The sequence below is a fragment of the Caretta caretta genome, chromosome 8 (assembly GCF_965140235.1).
Source record: "Caretta caretta isolate rCarCar2 chromosome 8, rCarCar1.hap1, whole genome shotgun sequence".
Classification (NCBI taxonomy): Eukaryota; Metazoa; Chordata; order Testudines; family Cheloniidae; genus Caretta; species Caretta caretta.
The window spans coordinates 34,738,161-34,755,160 of NC_134213.1; the positions used below are offsets into that span (position 1 = coordinate 34,738,161).

Below are 17,000 nucleotides of genomic sequence, written 5' to 3' on the forward strand. Positions count from 1 at the left end.
CAAATATGCTCTTAGCACAGAATGTCTTTGAAATACTGGAACTTGAGGGTATTGAGAGCATTCAGCAAACGGACCTTGTATTTGTATTCAATGAATTCTTAAGGAGATAGATTTGATTTGCAGCGAAGTGATAAGACTTTAAATTTTATTTTAACTTTGACAAACTTTCCATATAAAAGCAATTTACTTTATCTGTTTACACTTTCCAGCTTACATACTAGCTAACATTTCAAACCATTTTGGATAAATTAGTGATGGGGATGGTTTATTTGGGGTCATTAAATCATTACAAAAAGTCTTTTGGTAATAGACATAAATTGAATGTAAAAGGACTGTAATACAGTGTATCTAGCAGGGCAGTTAATTGTTCAGCTCAGTGTGAAGTTGGTGCACTAAATAGGAGATTGGCAAGTGTTCATTTCAGTTAGCAAAAGAGTGGAGCACAGAAGCAAGTGGATACTTAACTCACCAATACTCCCAAGTACTTTACTTTATATGAAGACAACTAATTTTGTTGCCACTATGCTATGTTCTTATCCAGCTGGAAAATAACCAACAGCTCAAGATTATCTTGGCTATCAACACCAACCCGTGCCTGGGAACACCCTCTGCATCGGGGTTCCACTGGGCACCTTGCATTTCTGTAACAGTTGTCACAGAGCAATGAAGTCACATCATTCACTTAGTTCACTAAGGTTAATGTCACCGTAGAGGCTTTAAGTGGTGTCTGGCATAATTTTTTTCATTGAGGAACTCTGAGGAGTAAACAGTGTAGATTTTGTTCTGATATTGCCGCTTTTTCTAGTGGTTTCACTTCCAAGCTCTCTGTCTCTATTGCTTTAAATATTTGTATTACATTTTATCTTTGCCGGCTTTTCTGTACCTCCTATCTGTTCGCTGAATTATCAAATTACTAATGAACACACTTTGCACTCTTACGGCCAAATTCTGCCCTCAACTGAACTTGTGCAACCCCAGTTGTTAGTGAAATAACCTAGTATAAGTGAAGCAGAATTTTGCTCGTGGTGCTTCAAGAACCTCTTGAAACGTGATACCTGGCCTTGCTAATCTTATACACGCTTAATTATTGTTCCAGTGCCTCCGCTTGAAAAGTGTAGGCCACTGCGCCACGGTAGCGGTTCAGTTGGAGGCACCGTCTATGCTGACGGGAGGGGTAGGTAATCAGCTTAGGTAATCCAGCTCCCCGAGAGGTGGTAGGGAGTTAGGTCGATGGAAGAATTACAAAGGGATCTCTCAAAACTGCGTGACTGGGCAACAGAATGACTAAAATTCAGTGTTGATAAATGCAAAGTAACACACATGGGAAAACATAATCCCACCTATTCATACAAAATAATGAGATTTAAATTAGCTGTTCCACTCAAGAAAGAAATCTTGGAGTCACTGTGAATAGTTCTTTGAAAACATCCACTCAATGTGCAGCAACAGTCAAAAAAGCTAGCAATGTTAGGAACCATTAGGAAGGGGCTAGATAATAAGACAGAAAATATCATAGTGCCAATCTATAAATCTAAGTATGCCCACACCTTGAATACTTCGTGCAGTTCTAATCGTCCCAACTAAAATTAAATATATATATATAGGGATTGGAAAAAGTACAGAAAGAAGAGAGGCAACAAAAATGATTGGGGGTCTGAAACAACTTCCATAAAAAGTCCAATTGTTCATCTTAGGGGGAGAAAAAGACAACTAAGGGGGAAAGTGATAGAGGTCTATAAAATCATAAAGGGATAGAGGGAGAAAGTAAATAAGGAAGTTTACCCCTTATAACAGAAAAACCAAGGATCACCCAAAGAAATTAATAGGCAGCCGGGTTAAAACAAACAAAAAGCAGTACTACTTCACACAACGCAGTGTCACCCTGTGGAACTTGTTGCCAGGAAATATTCTGAACGCTAAATCTATAACTGGGTTCAAAAAAAGAACTAGATAAGTTCCTGGAGGATAGGTCCATCAGTGGCTGTTGGCCAAGATGGTCAGGGATACAACCCCATTCTCTGGGTGTCCCTAGCCCAAGGGTGGGCAAACTACAGCCCGCAGGACCATCCTGCCCGGCTCCTGGCCAGGGAGGCAGGGCTGCCCAGAGGATTCAGGGGGCCTGGCGCAAAGCAATTTCGGGGGCCCTTTAATTAAGGGCCTTTTTAATTTTTACTCACCTGGCGGCGCTCCGGGTCTTCAGCGACGGGTCCTTCATTCGCTCCAGGTGTGTTCGGCAGCACTGAAGGACCCACCACCAAAGACCTGGAGTGCCTCTGGGTGAGTAAAAGCACCGCAGTGGGTGGTGCCTTTTTTGTGATCGCTGCCCCTGTTTGGTCCACCTGGCTACGCCACTGGCCCTTCCATAAAAAAAAGTTGTAATACTACAGAATACTATTTTCTCGTGGGGGCCCCTGCTAGTTCGGTGTTTCAGAGCTAGTTATTTTTCTGGCTACCAGCACAATGTTCAAATGTTAATGCTAGGTAAAAACGGCACAAGTGTACAAAACTGACATCTAACAATATCCAAACATTAGAGCTAAGACTCTCAGATCTGGGTATCCAAATTTTAGGCAGTTTTGAAAATCTCAGCCTAGGCTTTTATAACTTACTCCTGGAGGAATTCTGAGCCACTGTGCATGTGCAGAATTCATGTCACCCACAGATTTCTTTGCTTCTATGCAGAAAATGACAGGCAAGCAAAGGTAAGCTGTAAGAGTGGTCATATGCCCGCTCCCCAACAGCGGGGGCACCTTGTTTCTGGTTTCCAGAGCAGCCGCAGAGGGGTAAATCACTGCAGAGGGGCTGGGGATGCCCCTGGGTGTAGTTGGGGGGGCATTGTGTCCCCAGAGGCGAGGTGTGGGAGGGTACATGTGGCTCCCCGCCACCCCCAAATTTCTGTGAGCGCAGAGCTGCCTCACAGCTCTGTCTCACTGACTCTGCCTGGGTCCTATTGCTAGTTGTCTTTCCAGTGTGTGTGCTGGGCACCCTGTATTCTGTACAATAGTGAGTGCCTGCGATGGGGCAGGGCAAGTGGGGTCGGGGGGAGGAAGAGGGATGGAATAGGGAAGGGGGATGTGGGAGTGATTGCGATTGGGGGGAAGCGGTAACCCAGCATGTGGCGGCCCCTTGGCAGCAGCTGGGGCTCCCCCGTTAAGCTGGCCCATCGAAGCCCCCCCAACTCGATCCGCCAGAACCTGAACCCCCACTCCCCCAAACCCCAACCAGCTGCACCTGGACCCCACCCCGCCAAGCCTCACTTCCCCCTCATCCAGACTCCCCTGCTGAGCCCCAGCCACCTTTACCTGGACCCCCTGCAGAGCCCCAGTGCATCCAGATCCCTCACTGAGCCATATTCAGCCAGATTGCCCCACGCTTGGATCCTGCTGGGCTGAGCCTGCCTGCACCTGGTGCAGAGGAGCAGGGCCCCAGGGTGTTTCTGGGGCAGGCCCAGCCCTTGCACTGTGTCATGGGTGCAGCATCACTGCTGAGTCCCTGTCTGGGGGGAGGGAGAGCTCAGGAAGGGCTGTAGGGTGATCTCCCACCTCCATGCAGCCAGTAGCCTGTGCTTCCCATTGCCGCCTTGGAGCCTACACATTTATTGACAAATAAAATTTGCAGCATTTTGCAGAATTTTAATATACTGTATGCAGAATTTTTATTTTTGGGGTACAGAATTCCCTCAGGAGTAGTAACTGCATGTTTCACTATTGTTTTTTATATGAGCATTTTGTAACTTTCTCAATCGATAGTTAATCTCAGATTCCTTACTTTAAAAGCAAATACAAAAATCACAAAACTGGAGTACTTCCATTCTCTTATGAATCAGTGAATAATATCTACAGTAGAACTCCAGAGTTACAAACACCTCGGGAATGGAGGCTGTTCGTAATTCTGAACAAAACATTGTGGTGGTTCTTTCAAAAGTTTACAGCTAAACATTAATTTAGTTAACTTAATCTCAGTTATATTATGCAGAAGGAAAATGCTGCTTTTAACCACCTTAATTTAAATGAAACCAGCACAGAACCTGTTTCCTTACCTTATCAAATCTTTCTTTAAACTTTCCCTTTAGTTTACGTTTAACACAGTACTGTACTGTATTTGCTCTTTTTTTGGTTTCTGCTGCTGCCTGATTGTGTACTTCTGGTTCCAAATGAGGTGTGTGGTTGACTGATCAGTCCATAACTCTGGTATTCATAACTGAGGTTTTTGTTGAAAGAATGAAGGAGCCTGAAAGCGAGAACTTCCAGATACTGTTCCATTTGATTGTCTAATTTTAAAATAGGATGGGGATTAATCATTTGATGATCTTATGTAGTAAAATTGTGATTTGTATTGTAGACTTGTATAGCAGGATTGTCCAAAGCTAGTAATGTATACTAGAAACACCTCATCCTGTTAAGAGATGTTGATCCTGTTAGAAAATTAAAAGGGTTGGATGAGTCAGAGGCAAGATGGCTCATTATCCCATCTACATACAAGGCAAGTGGAAAGGGTGTGGACTAATGAGGAAGGAATCTCAGAACAGAGAAGGCTAGGTAGACATGAGCTGAACTCTCAACTCTTGTGTTGATACAACCAAGCCCTAGGACTGGGATAAATTTGTATTCCACATAGTATGTGGACTAGGATTTTGACAGCCAGTTTGGAGAGGCATCTGCCCATTGATTGCAACAAACTTGATTTAAAATATTGTTAATGCTTCAGAAAGTGTGGTTGGAGCTTATTTTAAAGAGAAGGTATTGAAGCTTCATCTGCTGAAAACTATCAGGGGGTATCCGTGTTAGTCTCTATCCACAAAAACGACGACGAGTTCGGTGGCATCTTAAAGACTAACAGATTTATTTGGGCATAAGCTTTCGTGGGTAAAAAACCACTTCAGATGCAGCTGAAAAACTGTATTTCGGGGGGAGGGGTGCGTACGTACGTACATACATACACACACACACACACATACGTCTAAATACTACTTCTTTTGCCACCAGAGAATCATATATTAGAAGATGTAAACAAATGTGTCATTGCTCTCCAAGAAAAAGATGTTGATGGTTTAGACCGAACAGCTGGTGCAATTCGTGGACGTGCAGCTAGAGTCATTCATGTTGTAACTTCCGAAATGGATAACTATGAACCTGGAGTCTACACAGAAAAGGTGTTGGAAGCAACAAAGTTGTTGTCCAATACAGGTAGGAATATAAACAGTGCTCAATACTGATGTATGGGTTCAAACGGCATATAACTACAATGGTAAATGGGTACAAACATATTCATGCAACTTACAAGAATAAGGTTTCAATTTCATAAAACCTGTGCAGAATTTCTGTTCAAAGTAGGGCTGTCAATTAATCACAGTTAACTCACACGATTAACTCAGAAAAATTAATCACGATTCAAAAAATGTATTGTGTTTAATCACACTGTTAAACAATAGAATACCAATTGAAATTTATTAAATATTTTTGGATGTTTTTCTGCATTTTCAAATATTGATTTCTATTACAACATAGAATACAAAGTGTACAGTGCTTCCTATATTATTTTTATTACAAATATTTGGACTTTAAAAATGATAAAAGAAATGGTATTTTTCAGTTCACCTCATACAAGTACTGTAGTGCAATCTCTTGATCATGAAAGTGCAACTTACAAATATAGATTTTTTTGGCTATATAACTGCTCTCGAAAACAAAACAATGTAAAACTTTTTAGCACCTACAAGTCCGCTTAGTCCTACTTCTTGTTCAGCCAATTGCTAAGACAAACAAGTTTGCTTACATTTACAGGAGATGCTGCTGCTGCCTGCTTCTTATTTACAGTGTCACCTGAAAGTAAGAACAGGTGTTTGCATGGCACTTTTGTAGCCGGGCGTTGCAAGGTATTTGTGCCAGATATGCTAAATATTTGTATGCCCCTTCATGCTTTGGCCGCCATTCCAGAGGATATGCTTCCATGCTGATGGTGCTCATTAAAAAATAACGCTTTAATTAAATTTCTGACTGATCTCCTTGTGGGGAGAACTGTAAGTCTCCTGCTCTGTTTTACCTGCATTCTGCCATATGTTTCATGTTATAGCAGTCTCGGATGATGACCAGCACGTGTTTGTTTTAAGAACACTTTCACAGCAAATTTGACAAAACGCAAAGATACCAATGTGAGATTTCTAAAAATAGCTACAACTCTCGACCCAACGTTTAAAATCAGAAGTGCCTTGCAAAATCCGAGAGGGACAAGGTATGGCACACGCTTTCAGAAGTCTTAGAAGAGCAACACTCGGATACGGAAACTACAGAACCCAAACCACCAAAAAGAAAATCAACCTTCTGCTGGTGACATCTGACTCATGATGATGAAAATGAACATACATCGGTCCGCTCTGCTTTGGATCATTATCAAGCAGAACCCATCATCAGCATGGACACATGTCCTATGGAATGGTAGTTGAAGATGAAGGAACATATGAATCTTCAGCGCATCTGGCACATAAATATCTTGCAACGTTGGCTACAACAGCGCCATGCAAACGCCTGTTCTCACTTTCAGGTGACATTGTAAACAAGAAGCGGGCAGCATTATCTCCTCCAAATTGTAACCAAGTTTGTTTGTCTGAGCGATTGGCTGAAGTTGGACTGAGTGGACTTTATTTTATTTTTCAATGCAGTTATTTTTTGTACATAATTCCACATTTGTAAGTTCAACTTTCATGATAGAGATTGCACGACAGTACTTGTATGAGGTGAATTGAAAAATACTATTTCTTTTGTTTTTTACCGTGCAAATATATGTAATCAAGAATATATATACAGTGAGCACTGTACACTTTGTGTTCTGTGTTGTAATTGAAATCAATATATTTGAAAATGTAGAAAACATCCAAAATGGTATTTCCATTATCGTTTAACAACTTGATTAATCACAATTAATTTTTTTTAATCACTTGACAGCCCCAATTTAAAGTTAATGGAGCTCTGTGAAAGAGGCTGCTGAATCAGGATTTTATTTTGGTTGAATGACTGGCTTAAGTCAATAATGAAGTTACTTAATGATGAACAAATGTCTTATTGATCACTCAATGGCTGAAAATACTTAATCTTTTTTGAAGAGGTCAGGGGATGCAAGTCCCAACCAATGAGCAAAGATTTAAAAGGTGGTCTTATCCATGTTGAATTATAACACAGATCTCCTTACTCTTGTTGCCACTGCAAAGACTCTGTGTCACTTTGGTCAAGTGCTAGCAGTCCTTGGTTACCAGTGACATGTAAAGCTAGATTAAAGGGGCCTGGCTCTGAAAAGGCATAACTGAAGAATTCTTTTTTTAACTCAATCTATACAGAATATCCCAGTGGGCATTAAACTTTGTCTATTCAGTCTTGTTTTCAATTTGGAAGAAATAATTACAAAATTAATATTCCGATTCAGGTGAAGTCCCTTATAAAACTTCTGTTCTCTGTGTGTTAATGGTTGTAGAAAAATATATGCCATGTTTGTACCACTTCTGAATTTGGACTTATGATATGGACTTGCAGGGTCCAGTGACTTGCGTCGCTCCATACTACTTCACAGAATTATGCTCCAGAATTTGAGCTTTTGTGTCTTTAAAATTGCAATCATGAGAGCTTGGGGAAAAAAAAAAAAAACCCAGACACCAAAACCAAAGAGAGCACTGAAAAAACAAATGGTAACCAATCCAGTGTTCTATTCCTGAGTCCATGTAGAGCCTGAAACAAAAGCTGTTGAAGGTTATGAATGCCCTTCGTTTCAGTAGAGTATTAAAATGTCATTTTTAGGTTTAGTTTTAAGTTATCTCTTAAATATATCCCTGCTGATCATTTTTAGCAAATACTTCCTTCTTATCCCACAATCCCCAACTGCCTCCCATACCACTTAGGTATAGTACTATAAATCTACTGGTTTTTCCCCCAGCATCCTCTGCCATGCAGATATGGAGCATATTTGAAACTAAAAATGTGGTGACATCATAAAGTAAACTGCAATTAATATCAAAAGAAAACCTGAGCTATTAACTGATTGTTAGCTTTTTTGTCTTTAATAATCTCCATTTTTAAAATTAACTGAAGCTGCGGCAGAAATTCTAGTGTCAACTTGAGTACCACAGAACTTACCCGTCTTTCATTCGAGTACATTGGGGCTGGGGGAGTAGGGGCACCATGGCCAAATGTGCTTGAGTTGCTTGTTTTCTTAATTCAGTTATGCCCCGTTTTACTGAGCAAGTGGAAGCTGCTGTGGAAGCACTTAGTTCTGACCCTGCTCAGCCAATGGATGAAAACGAATTTATTGATGCTTCACGATTGGTGTATGATGGAATTCGGGATATAAGAAAAGCTGTACTGATGATCAGAGTGAGTGACTTTGTATTTCACTTATTTTTACAGCATTCTACTTTTACTTTACTAAGCATTTATTGAACTTAAGAAAATATATTGTTCCTACACAGAGTGGAGAGTGTAAGATTTTTCACTGACAACTTAAGATTATGAATCTGAAAGCTGTTAATCACTTTATAGAGGACTTCAAAATGTCTGCTGTATGTTTTAATCTTAAAATGCAAACTTCACCAAATAGGTCTGGACATCACTGATAATTAAAGCTGAAGTGCTAAACATCCTTAATAATGCATCTATTCATAATGCAATATTGCCTGCCTTATATATATGCTAAAACTAATGACCCTTGATTTAGACAATAGCAAATTAACTCTTGCTGTGGTTTGACTTTATATTTTATTTAAAGAAAAGAAACCTCCAATTTAATTTCTCAAATCTTAAATAAACTTTACAGAAATTTCATACCAGTTTCTTGAAGATGAGGTTAGGTGATCTGGGTATTGAAACTCACCTTGTTCTCAGAGAACCTGAGAAACCAGGCGGCATAGATAAATGGGGGCTAGCTTGTAAGAATTTCATTTCCTTTTCTGTGCCTGCAATTTGCAAATGCAATTAATTAAACTTGGATGTCTCCCTACCTGATAAGGAGACAGTCATCTAAATGGTATTACTTGAAGGTGCAAAAGGGCACCTGCAGTGATTTGAAGGCACAAAAAGGAAGTATCAGGCTTACATGTGGGCTTTTCAGACCTTAATATGAACCAGGGCTTAGTGATAGCAAATGGATTTAAGGTTTTCTATTCCTCTCCCCTTCTTCCCATGCCTCAACAGTGAATGTCTCTCTACCCAAGACAATTTGTGTAAGGTTGGAAATGAGCCTTTCCTGTAGAGGTTTCATATTGTCCACTGGTTCCAAATGTCTTGGTGGGTAAATTTGCAGTACGTAACCCCAGCACATCACTGACTGTAACAACCATCATAATATTCATGTGTTACCTTTGCTTGCTTAAACGAAAACCTAAGGGAGGGCAGAGAAAAAGTGAGAAACTATTGCAGTTTAAGACTCTTTGATATATACCCCCTTTTCCATGGAGCACCGTTATTAGTTGGGATCCCGTTCCCTGGACATGCTACAAATTAATTTTATTCACCCCCTTCTCTGAGTCTTGTTGCTCAAAACAAGGAGGTACAGTTGCTAATTATATGCATTCAGCAATCAGCAGAGCTGGCAGTGCCAGGAATCCTGACATTTTCCTGCTGCTCATCTGTGCTGGGGAGAAGACACGTTTATGATGATAGGATTCCATGGCTATATTCGCAAAAAGAAAAGGAGTACTTGTGGCACCTTAGAGACTAACCAATTTATTTGAGCATGAGCTTTCATGAGCTACAGCTCACTTCATCGGATGCATACCGTGGAAACTGCAGCAGACTTTATATATACACAGAGAATATGAAACAATTTCCACGGTATGCATCCGATGAAGTGAGCTGTAGCTCACGAAAGCTCATGCTCAAATAAATTGGTTAGTCTCTAAGGTGCCACAAGTACTCCTTTTCTTTTTGCGAATACAGACTAACACGGCTGTTACTCTGAAACATGGCTATATTGCAATTGCCAGTAGCTAAAGGCAGTTCATTCGGTGGTGACATATCAGTGACCTGAAAAAAGTCAAAACGTTAAAACGCTTGATTGTTTGCCTGCTGAAGGGCTTGAGTTGTAGAACTTACTTAGAATAAAATAGAGCCCTCAAAACAGATAACAGAAGGAGCACCATTTTTACAGGCTTTTCTGTTTCAAATTGGAATTCAGAAGCAACCCTGCTCTGAAAAGGAAAGCCAAAATCTTCGTGCATGAGCAGAACCCTTTTTTCTTCTATAAAGGTAAATACTTCCCTTCTAGAGTCCATGTTGCAAGACAAAACTACACATCAGAAACCTCTCATGTATTCACTTGGATTTGTTATCTTTAATTTGGAGTACAGGAAATCACTGAGATTGGTGGGGAGTGGGAACATGGAGAAAAGGTTATGATCTGAAACCATAAAGCTGCACAGCTGTCATTGTCGTGTTAGTGTGCATTATCTCCACCGTTTCAATGGAAGAAGTTCATTAGTTTTGACTGACAGTATTGTTCTGTGGTAACAAAATGAAAAGTCAAATGCTAAATGCTGTAGTTGCCTTATACCTCACATTTTCAGTTAATTCCAAGACTAAAATTAACCCACAAAGGAGCTTGTGGGGGGCAAAAATGCCTTCACTCTAATTTCTCCACTGAACTGTTAACCTGTGACAACTGATGCAAGTTTTTTCAGTGCCATTGTTTTAATGTTCTCGTCTTCATCTCAGATTTGCTCCATTTTAGAGTCAAAAGATAACCATGGATTCTTGACCTGGGTTCTGAAAGTCGGGCTGCATTCTTTCTGGCTCAGGCTTTGATAGTAATAGGTTCTGTTAACACATAGTTAACATTAGTGATACCTAAACTAGAAAAGAATCCAGTTAGCTGGGTTATATCTGAGGCTCTAACAGGAGTAAATAATAAAAAGGTAAGTTAAGAAAGTATTGAGAGATGAGTGAACATACTCGGAGCAGTCCATCTGAGTGATAAGTCTTTTGTACATAGTCCTTCAGATAATAAAATACATTTAATATTGCATCAGTATTCAGTTGTATCTCCAGGTGTTTTTGTAACCAAAAACAGTACAAACACACAAGAATATTTCCCCATTTGCTTAGAGAATAGTACCTTACATGCCTTTATTCTGACACACTAAGGTAGTTATTCACATGCGTTCTCACATTCATATGTGGAAATGAAGCAATCTCTTACTTAAAGTGAGGGCTGGGAAGGACACCAGGTTCAGTACGAGCTTACTTGACCAGCCTGCATTTTTGGCTAACACAACCATCCATAATCTTCCTTTGTATTGCAAGATGCCTGTATTGGAAAACACATTATAAAAATTAAATTGTAGTAAAGGAGCGGGTAAGAACTACTTACATCTTTAAACCTGTTCACAGCAAATATTGCACTCTTCAGTCAAGTTCCTTCTTACTACAGCCCTGCAAACTTGTCATAAAAATGTGGCAGCCTAGGTAAAGATGTAGTATTTTAATATAAGCAGATGTTTAAAATTTTGCTGCCGTTTCAGCTGTATACTGACAGCAGCAAAAATAAACCCCAAATGGGAATTAGGTCAGCTGAGCTTAGCCTATAACATAAAAATTTACCCTATTAACTGCAAATTTTAAGTTTTGCCAGGAGGATGGTAAGAATAAATTTTGGTTTACTGTAGCTACTGTTAACCCTGTTAAGCTTTGATTTTTAATTGTCCTAAACAGTAGAACAGCTGCTATTCTGAAATAGGCTTTAAAAGATGATTTTGGGACTTGAGTTTTGATGTGGGCTCTCTGAATAAAACAATTAAGTACAAGGTATACCTTATGTAATTTGGATTCCGTGTAACTGTCTTTTCATATAGTCCAAATCTTGAATACACTCCTTTAACCTTATTCGATGTTTAGCACACATTTTAGGGCCCTCTGCAATTACTTAACTGTAAACTTTAGGTTCGAGCAGTCAGACATATAGTCATATGAATAACATAAACTGGAGAGAATTCTGACTTACTCTCAGTTGAAAGCCTAAATAATGCACTGTAGTTATTCTGTGTCCTCCTCCTACCCCCGATGTTAAACAGCTGACCAGAAGGTATTTTTTATAGGTTGTGGAAAGATTGATTCACTTCTGTTGATCTTGAATGACTTGTGATGAATTATACTTTTTTCTTCTCTTTAGACTCCTGAAGAGTTGGATGACTCTGATTTTGAGACTGAAGACTTTGATGTCAGAAGCAGAACAAGTGTTCAAACTGAAGACGATCAGCTCATTGCTGGGCAAAGTGCAAGAGTAAGGAAAATATTTTAAACATTACATATTCTACAAGAAACAGTTTAACTTGTTCTGAAAATCCAATGTTTAAATCTGTCACTTAAGAAGCCTGGTTCTATTTCTCTCTTGAAAATGCTAGGTCAGAAAACTGACATTAATCTCCATTTCCACTGCCTCAAAAGGCAGCTAAGAGAGACATTACATTTTAAAAACATCAGTGTCTGCTTTGTTTTGGGTATTCTGAAAGACCAGAATCCTCTCGATATAGATAAACTATTGTAGACTTTCACATCACAGATCTGAAATAGTTGCTCCCATTTTTTAGGCATGTGAATTTTTGGCTGGTAAACAAGTCTATCTGTGGCAAATTGATGTGTTGTTTTTCCTGGTTGTTGGAACTGCAGACTAGAAATAGATACTGCCGCAAGCTTAGCCATTTTCTACAAAAAGCCTTTTAGAAAGTCCACTGAACTTTTAAGAAAGGGTCTGCTGAAAGACAGCAGCCTCAAAAAATTATTCAAGCCAACTTCCTTTCCTATGACAGTTAAAAATGAAAGCACCAATGTACAATATTGAATAATTTAATGACTGAAAAACTAGAAATGGTATATTAAAGTAATACAGCCTTTACTGTTGCACCTTAGGTCAATAGTGTTTTATGCTCTTGGGATGATGCCACAAAAGATTTCTGGTGTTCAACACTTTTTTTTAAGTCACCTAAAGCCATACAAGAGCAGTTGGTCCTTATTTATCAAATTTTTAGCACGCTTGGCTTTGGAGTCACTTGCAGGGAGTGTGTTCTTTCCCTGTGAACATTTTCTCCACTTTCCCTCTCCAACTCACTCCAAACTAAAAAAAAGTTGTCAGGTATGTAGTGTACTTGGGGCACAGCCTGATATCAGGTGTCTGTCATTGTTTGAATTCCTTTTCTCCTGCTATTGTAATGGAATTCCTGCTACCCAGCTCTATGGTGTTCCTACTTTTCCTGTAAGAAGGGTAGATTTGAGTTGCTATATTACATGTTGGGGGTAAACGTAACCTAATAAATCACTTCAGCTATCTGTTGTAATCTTGTAAAATTGTAATCTTCATTCTGAACTTCGTAGTAATTGGAAATACCCATGTGTAGCTTGCAGGGTGGATTGATACAAATCACCAAGTGGAAAGTCTCGATTTAAATCATCAATTTTAATCAACTTTTTCATTTGTATTTAGTTATTTTCTAAAGAAAGGTGTGTTTTCATTGGTTTATATAACCATGAAAACATGTTCATTTACAACTAAATACAGCCTTTATGGTAGACTTGGTACATCTTTTTGCTATCTAGGAGGGTATACTAGAACTATATACTTTTATTTAAGCAGATATGTAGCTTAATATTTTCAGATACTTAATTGCACATTTTAGTATTGCTTATTTACTAGATAACTTTTTTTATTATGATTTGTGTCCTGCCTCAGCATGGTACTGGAATTTAAACAAACACTTAAGATAGCATATAAAACTTCTATTAAACAAAACAACCTTAAATGTTTTGGGTAGTAAATTTCTCTAATCAAAACATTATTTCGTATTTACAACTAAATGATTTATTAAAGGAAAAGAAGGGTTAACTGTAGTCAGTGAATTAAACTGATTATTTCAGTTCAGCTTGGGTAAATTTTCAAATATGCCTAAGGGTATGTCTTTCACTACCCGCTGGTTCACTGGGCAGCGATCGATCCAGCGGGGATCAATTTATCACATCTAGTCTAGACGTGATAAATCGATCCCCAAGCACTCTCCCGTCGACTCCTGTACTCCAATGCCGCAAGAGGCGTAGGCAGAGTCGATGGGGGAGCGGCAGCAATCAACTCACTGTGGTGGAGACACCGCAGTAAGTCTACCTAAGTACGTCGACTTCAGCTACATTATTCACTGAGCTGAAGTTGCGTAACTTAGATCGATTTCTTCTCTTCTTCTCTCCTCCTTCCCCCTCCCCCACACACACTGTAGACCAGGGCTCAGTGAAAGTGACTGGATCTTAAGTTCCTGCTTGCCTAAGTCTCTTGAAAATGAGAACAGTCTCCAAAGTTATTTAACCTGTCCTTCAGACTTTTAAAACTAATAGATCTCATCCCCTTGTGCCATGTATTTTATGTCTGTAAGGGAGAGACCAGTTTTCCTGCTTTTTCAACTTCCAGTTGATTTCTCAACTTCAAATGAATTAGAATATTTTCTTCATTTGCACTTTCTGTGGCTGCAGAAGAGACTACTGCTGTCAAAAGCTGGCCTAGCACTTCAACAGACATTGTTCCAGGTGCTTAGCTAGTGACTTCCACAGGTACAGTGGAGTGACTTTCTCAAAAACAGCAGCAGCAAACGTACTGCTTGAATGCTTCACCTCCAGCCCTGAGGTGGCTGGCATGATTGATTGGTGATCTTTATATGCACATCATAGCAGCATCATTTTATTCAGCATTTATGCATCTACCCTGGTATGTTGGGTTGAGAACATTGGCAAGAAAATGAAGTGGAGTAAGGTTGTTGACCAATCTACTTTACTGCCTGCAAGTTAACTTCATTGAGTATTTCTTCAGCATCTCCTTGAAATTTTCCAAGTTTCAACAGCATCAGCAGCAATACAGCAGCAGTTTTTCTGCAGTTTGTCTTAGGCTATGGAATTAGTATATTTCAGTATAATGAGTATATCTTCTACATTTCTCTTTAGCCTGATGTCTCTTTTTTATCATTTACTAGCATAGTAAGGCCTAGGTAGTCCATAAGAATAGTGCAAAAAGTTTATTAACGAGTTGATCCAGATTGTTCAGACAAGTCCCATGTCATCTTGAAAGACATTGCCTTCTGAGAAGCATTCTTCGTAATGTTGTTTCATTCCGACAGCCAGGGCTTGCATCTTTGTTTGCACAGTTTGTGTGGCCACATGTTCCTTTTTTTACACAGAGGTAGAGGAATTTCTTGAAAATATTTCCAAATAGGGTCTCTTTTATGACCTGCAGCCATGACAGTTTTTTCTCCAGTTCCCTGGTGTTGAAATCAACACTAGAGTCTGCACTCTGAAGAATGTTTTCCCTTCTTCTCAGTGTCCTGCTTTGACACCAGTGTTTCTCCTTTCTGGTTGCATGCTCTGCTTCTTCTCCCTTGTTCCCTAACTCTCCCACCACCCCTATCCTCAGAAAAATAAAATAGCACTCCAGATTTTTGCTCGTGTAACCCACTGCAGTATCTTGTTTGTTTAGAGATAGAGGGAGGCCGATGAGAAGTTAATGGATTTCTGTTTGTATCTCTGTGTGTGTACACGCACGCACACACGCACGCCTCCCTAGGCCATTTACTTGAAGTGCCCAGAACTGTCCAGAAATATTCATAACTTGAGAACTGAGCCAATCAGAGCTCAGCAGGGAGAAGCTATAAAATACAAGTGTGAGACCACCCAGGTGGGCTCAGTGGATAATTCTGATGAGATATATGATGGTGTCTCCTCGAGTCAGAGGCTGGGTCCCAACACCTGTGATGACTTTGCCAGTCTGTTGCAGCCAGTAGCACAGCCCTTTGGTCCCTCCCCCAGGATCAAGCCCTTAACACACACATGACCTATCGGGTCATATTTATAAAGCTTGGCCTCCAAAGTTCGATGTTTTCCTCGGTTCGTTCTTTATGTAGAAGAGCAGACTTTAACTCGGAGATCTTTTTATAGAGGCTTATGGATTTATTATAATCTTTTGAAACATTTAGATAAGTTTAGGTCAGATTTCATTTTAAAAAGGTTTATTTTCATAATGAAAAACTTAAAATAAAATCTGATTTTAATTTTAAAAAACATTGATTTTTTATCCACCCTGATAGCTTGTCATTAAAACTATTGTATTTCACACAAAAAGATAATCTGTCCTCATTCACACAACTTTCCTTTGTGAAAAGGGAAGAGAAAATACTGTCTTACACCTTAAACTTCTTTGAAGGAGTCTAGCAATTTTGTTAAACAGACATGATTACAGTTCTTGAGAAATCAACCCAGCAGCTTTCCAGGTAACCCTTATTCTGTAATGTTGGTAGATAATCATATAGTCATAAACTTTTGGTTCAAGATGAGGAGAAATGGGCCTATCAGCCCTTTAGGTCAAAAGAAGCCTATTAAAGGTTATCTGTATGTGCATCACTTAGATTGATTATTAGTGACACTATTCAAAAAAGTCCTTTTTACAAATAACTGAATAAGGAAATATGGAAAATCACTTTATTTCAGGCTATCATGGCTCAACTACCTCAAGAGCAAAAAGCTAAAATTGCTGAGCAAGTAGCAAGCTTCCAGGAAGAGAAGAGTAAATTGGATGCTGAAGTATCAAAATGGGATGACAGCGGTAATGATATTATTGTATTGGCAAAACAAATGTGTATGATTATGATGGAAATGACAGACTTCACCAGGTGAGTCTCTTTCACGTACTTAAACTTGTACAGGTGCTAACTTTCTCAGATGTTCATCTTCTCTCAGTAAAATGCCCTGGCCAATATAACCCTAACTTTTCTGAAATTCCTGCATTTTTACAATTTTAGCTTTGAAGTAACAGTGTTATCGGTGTGTTTTTAATTTAAAAACTACACATCAGTAAGTGTACTGATGTGTAGTTTTCAAAACTTACAAATTGTCATAAATTGACCAGATAATAAATTGGTTTGTCTGTTCACGAATCTGGCCTAAAGTTGTTTTCCTGAACATGTTTAAACTTGTCTTGTGGTTTGAAATTTAACAGTAAAGGTT

At 39.3% G+C, this 17,000-nt stretch overlaps 1 protein-coding gene across 1 annotated transcript in view; it reads left to right on the top strand.

Moving 5' to 3' along the window:
• The window catches only part of CTNNA1 (catenin alpha 1), a 204,159-nt gene that overhangs the window by 172,919 nt on the left and 14,240 nt on the right, over positions 1-17,000 (top strand). The window contains exons 12-15 of the mRNA XM_048859987.2: positions 4,986-5,186; positions 8,206-8,357; positions 12,145-12,255; positions 16,485-16,666. Coding sequence (XP_048715944.1) covers positions 4,986-5,186; positions 8,206-8,357; positions 12,145-12,255; positions 16,485-16,666 — 646 coding nt within the window. The remainder of the gene's footprint in view (positions 1-4,985; positions 5,187-8,205; positions 8,358-12,144; positions 12,256-16,484; positions 16,667-17,000) is intronic.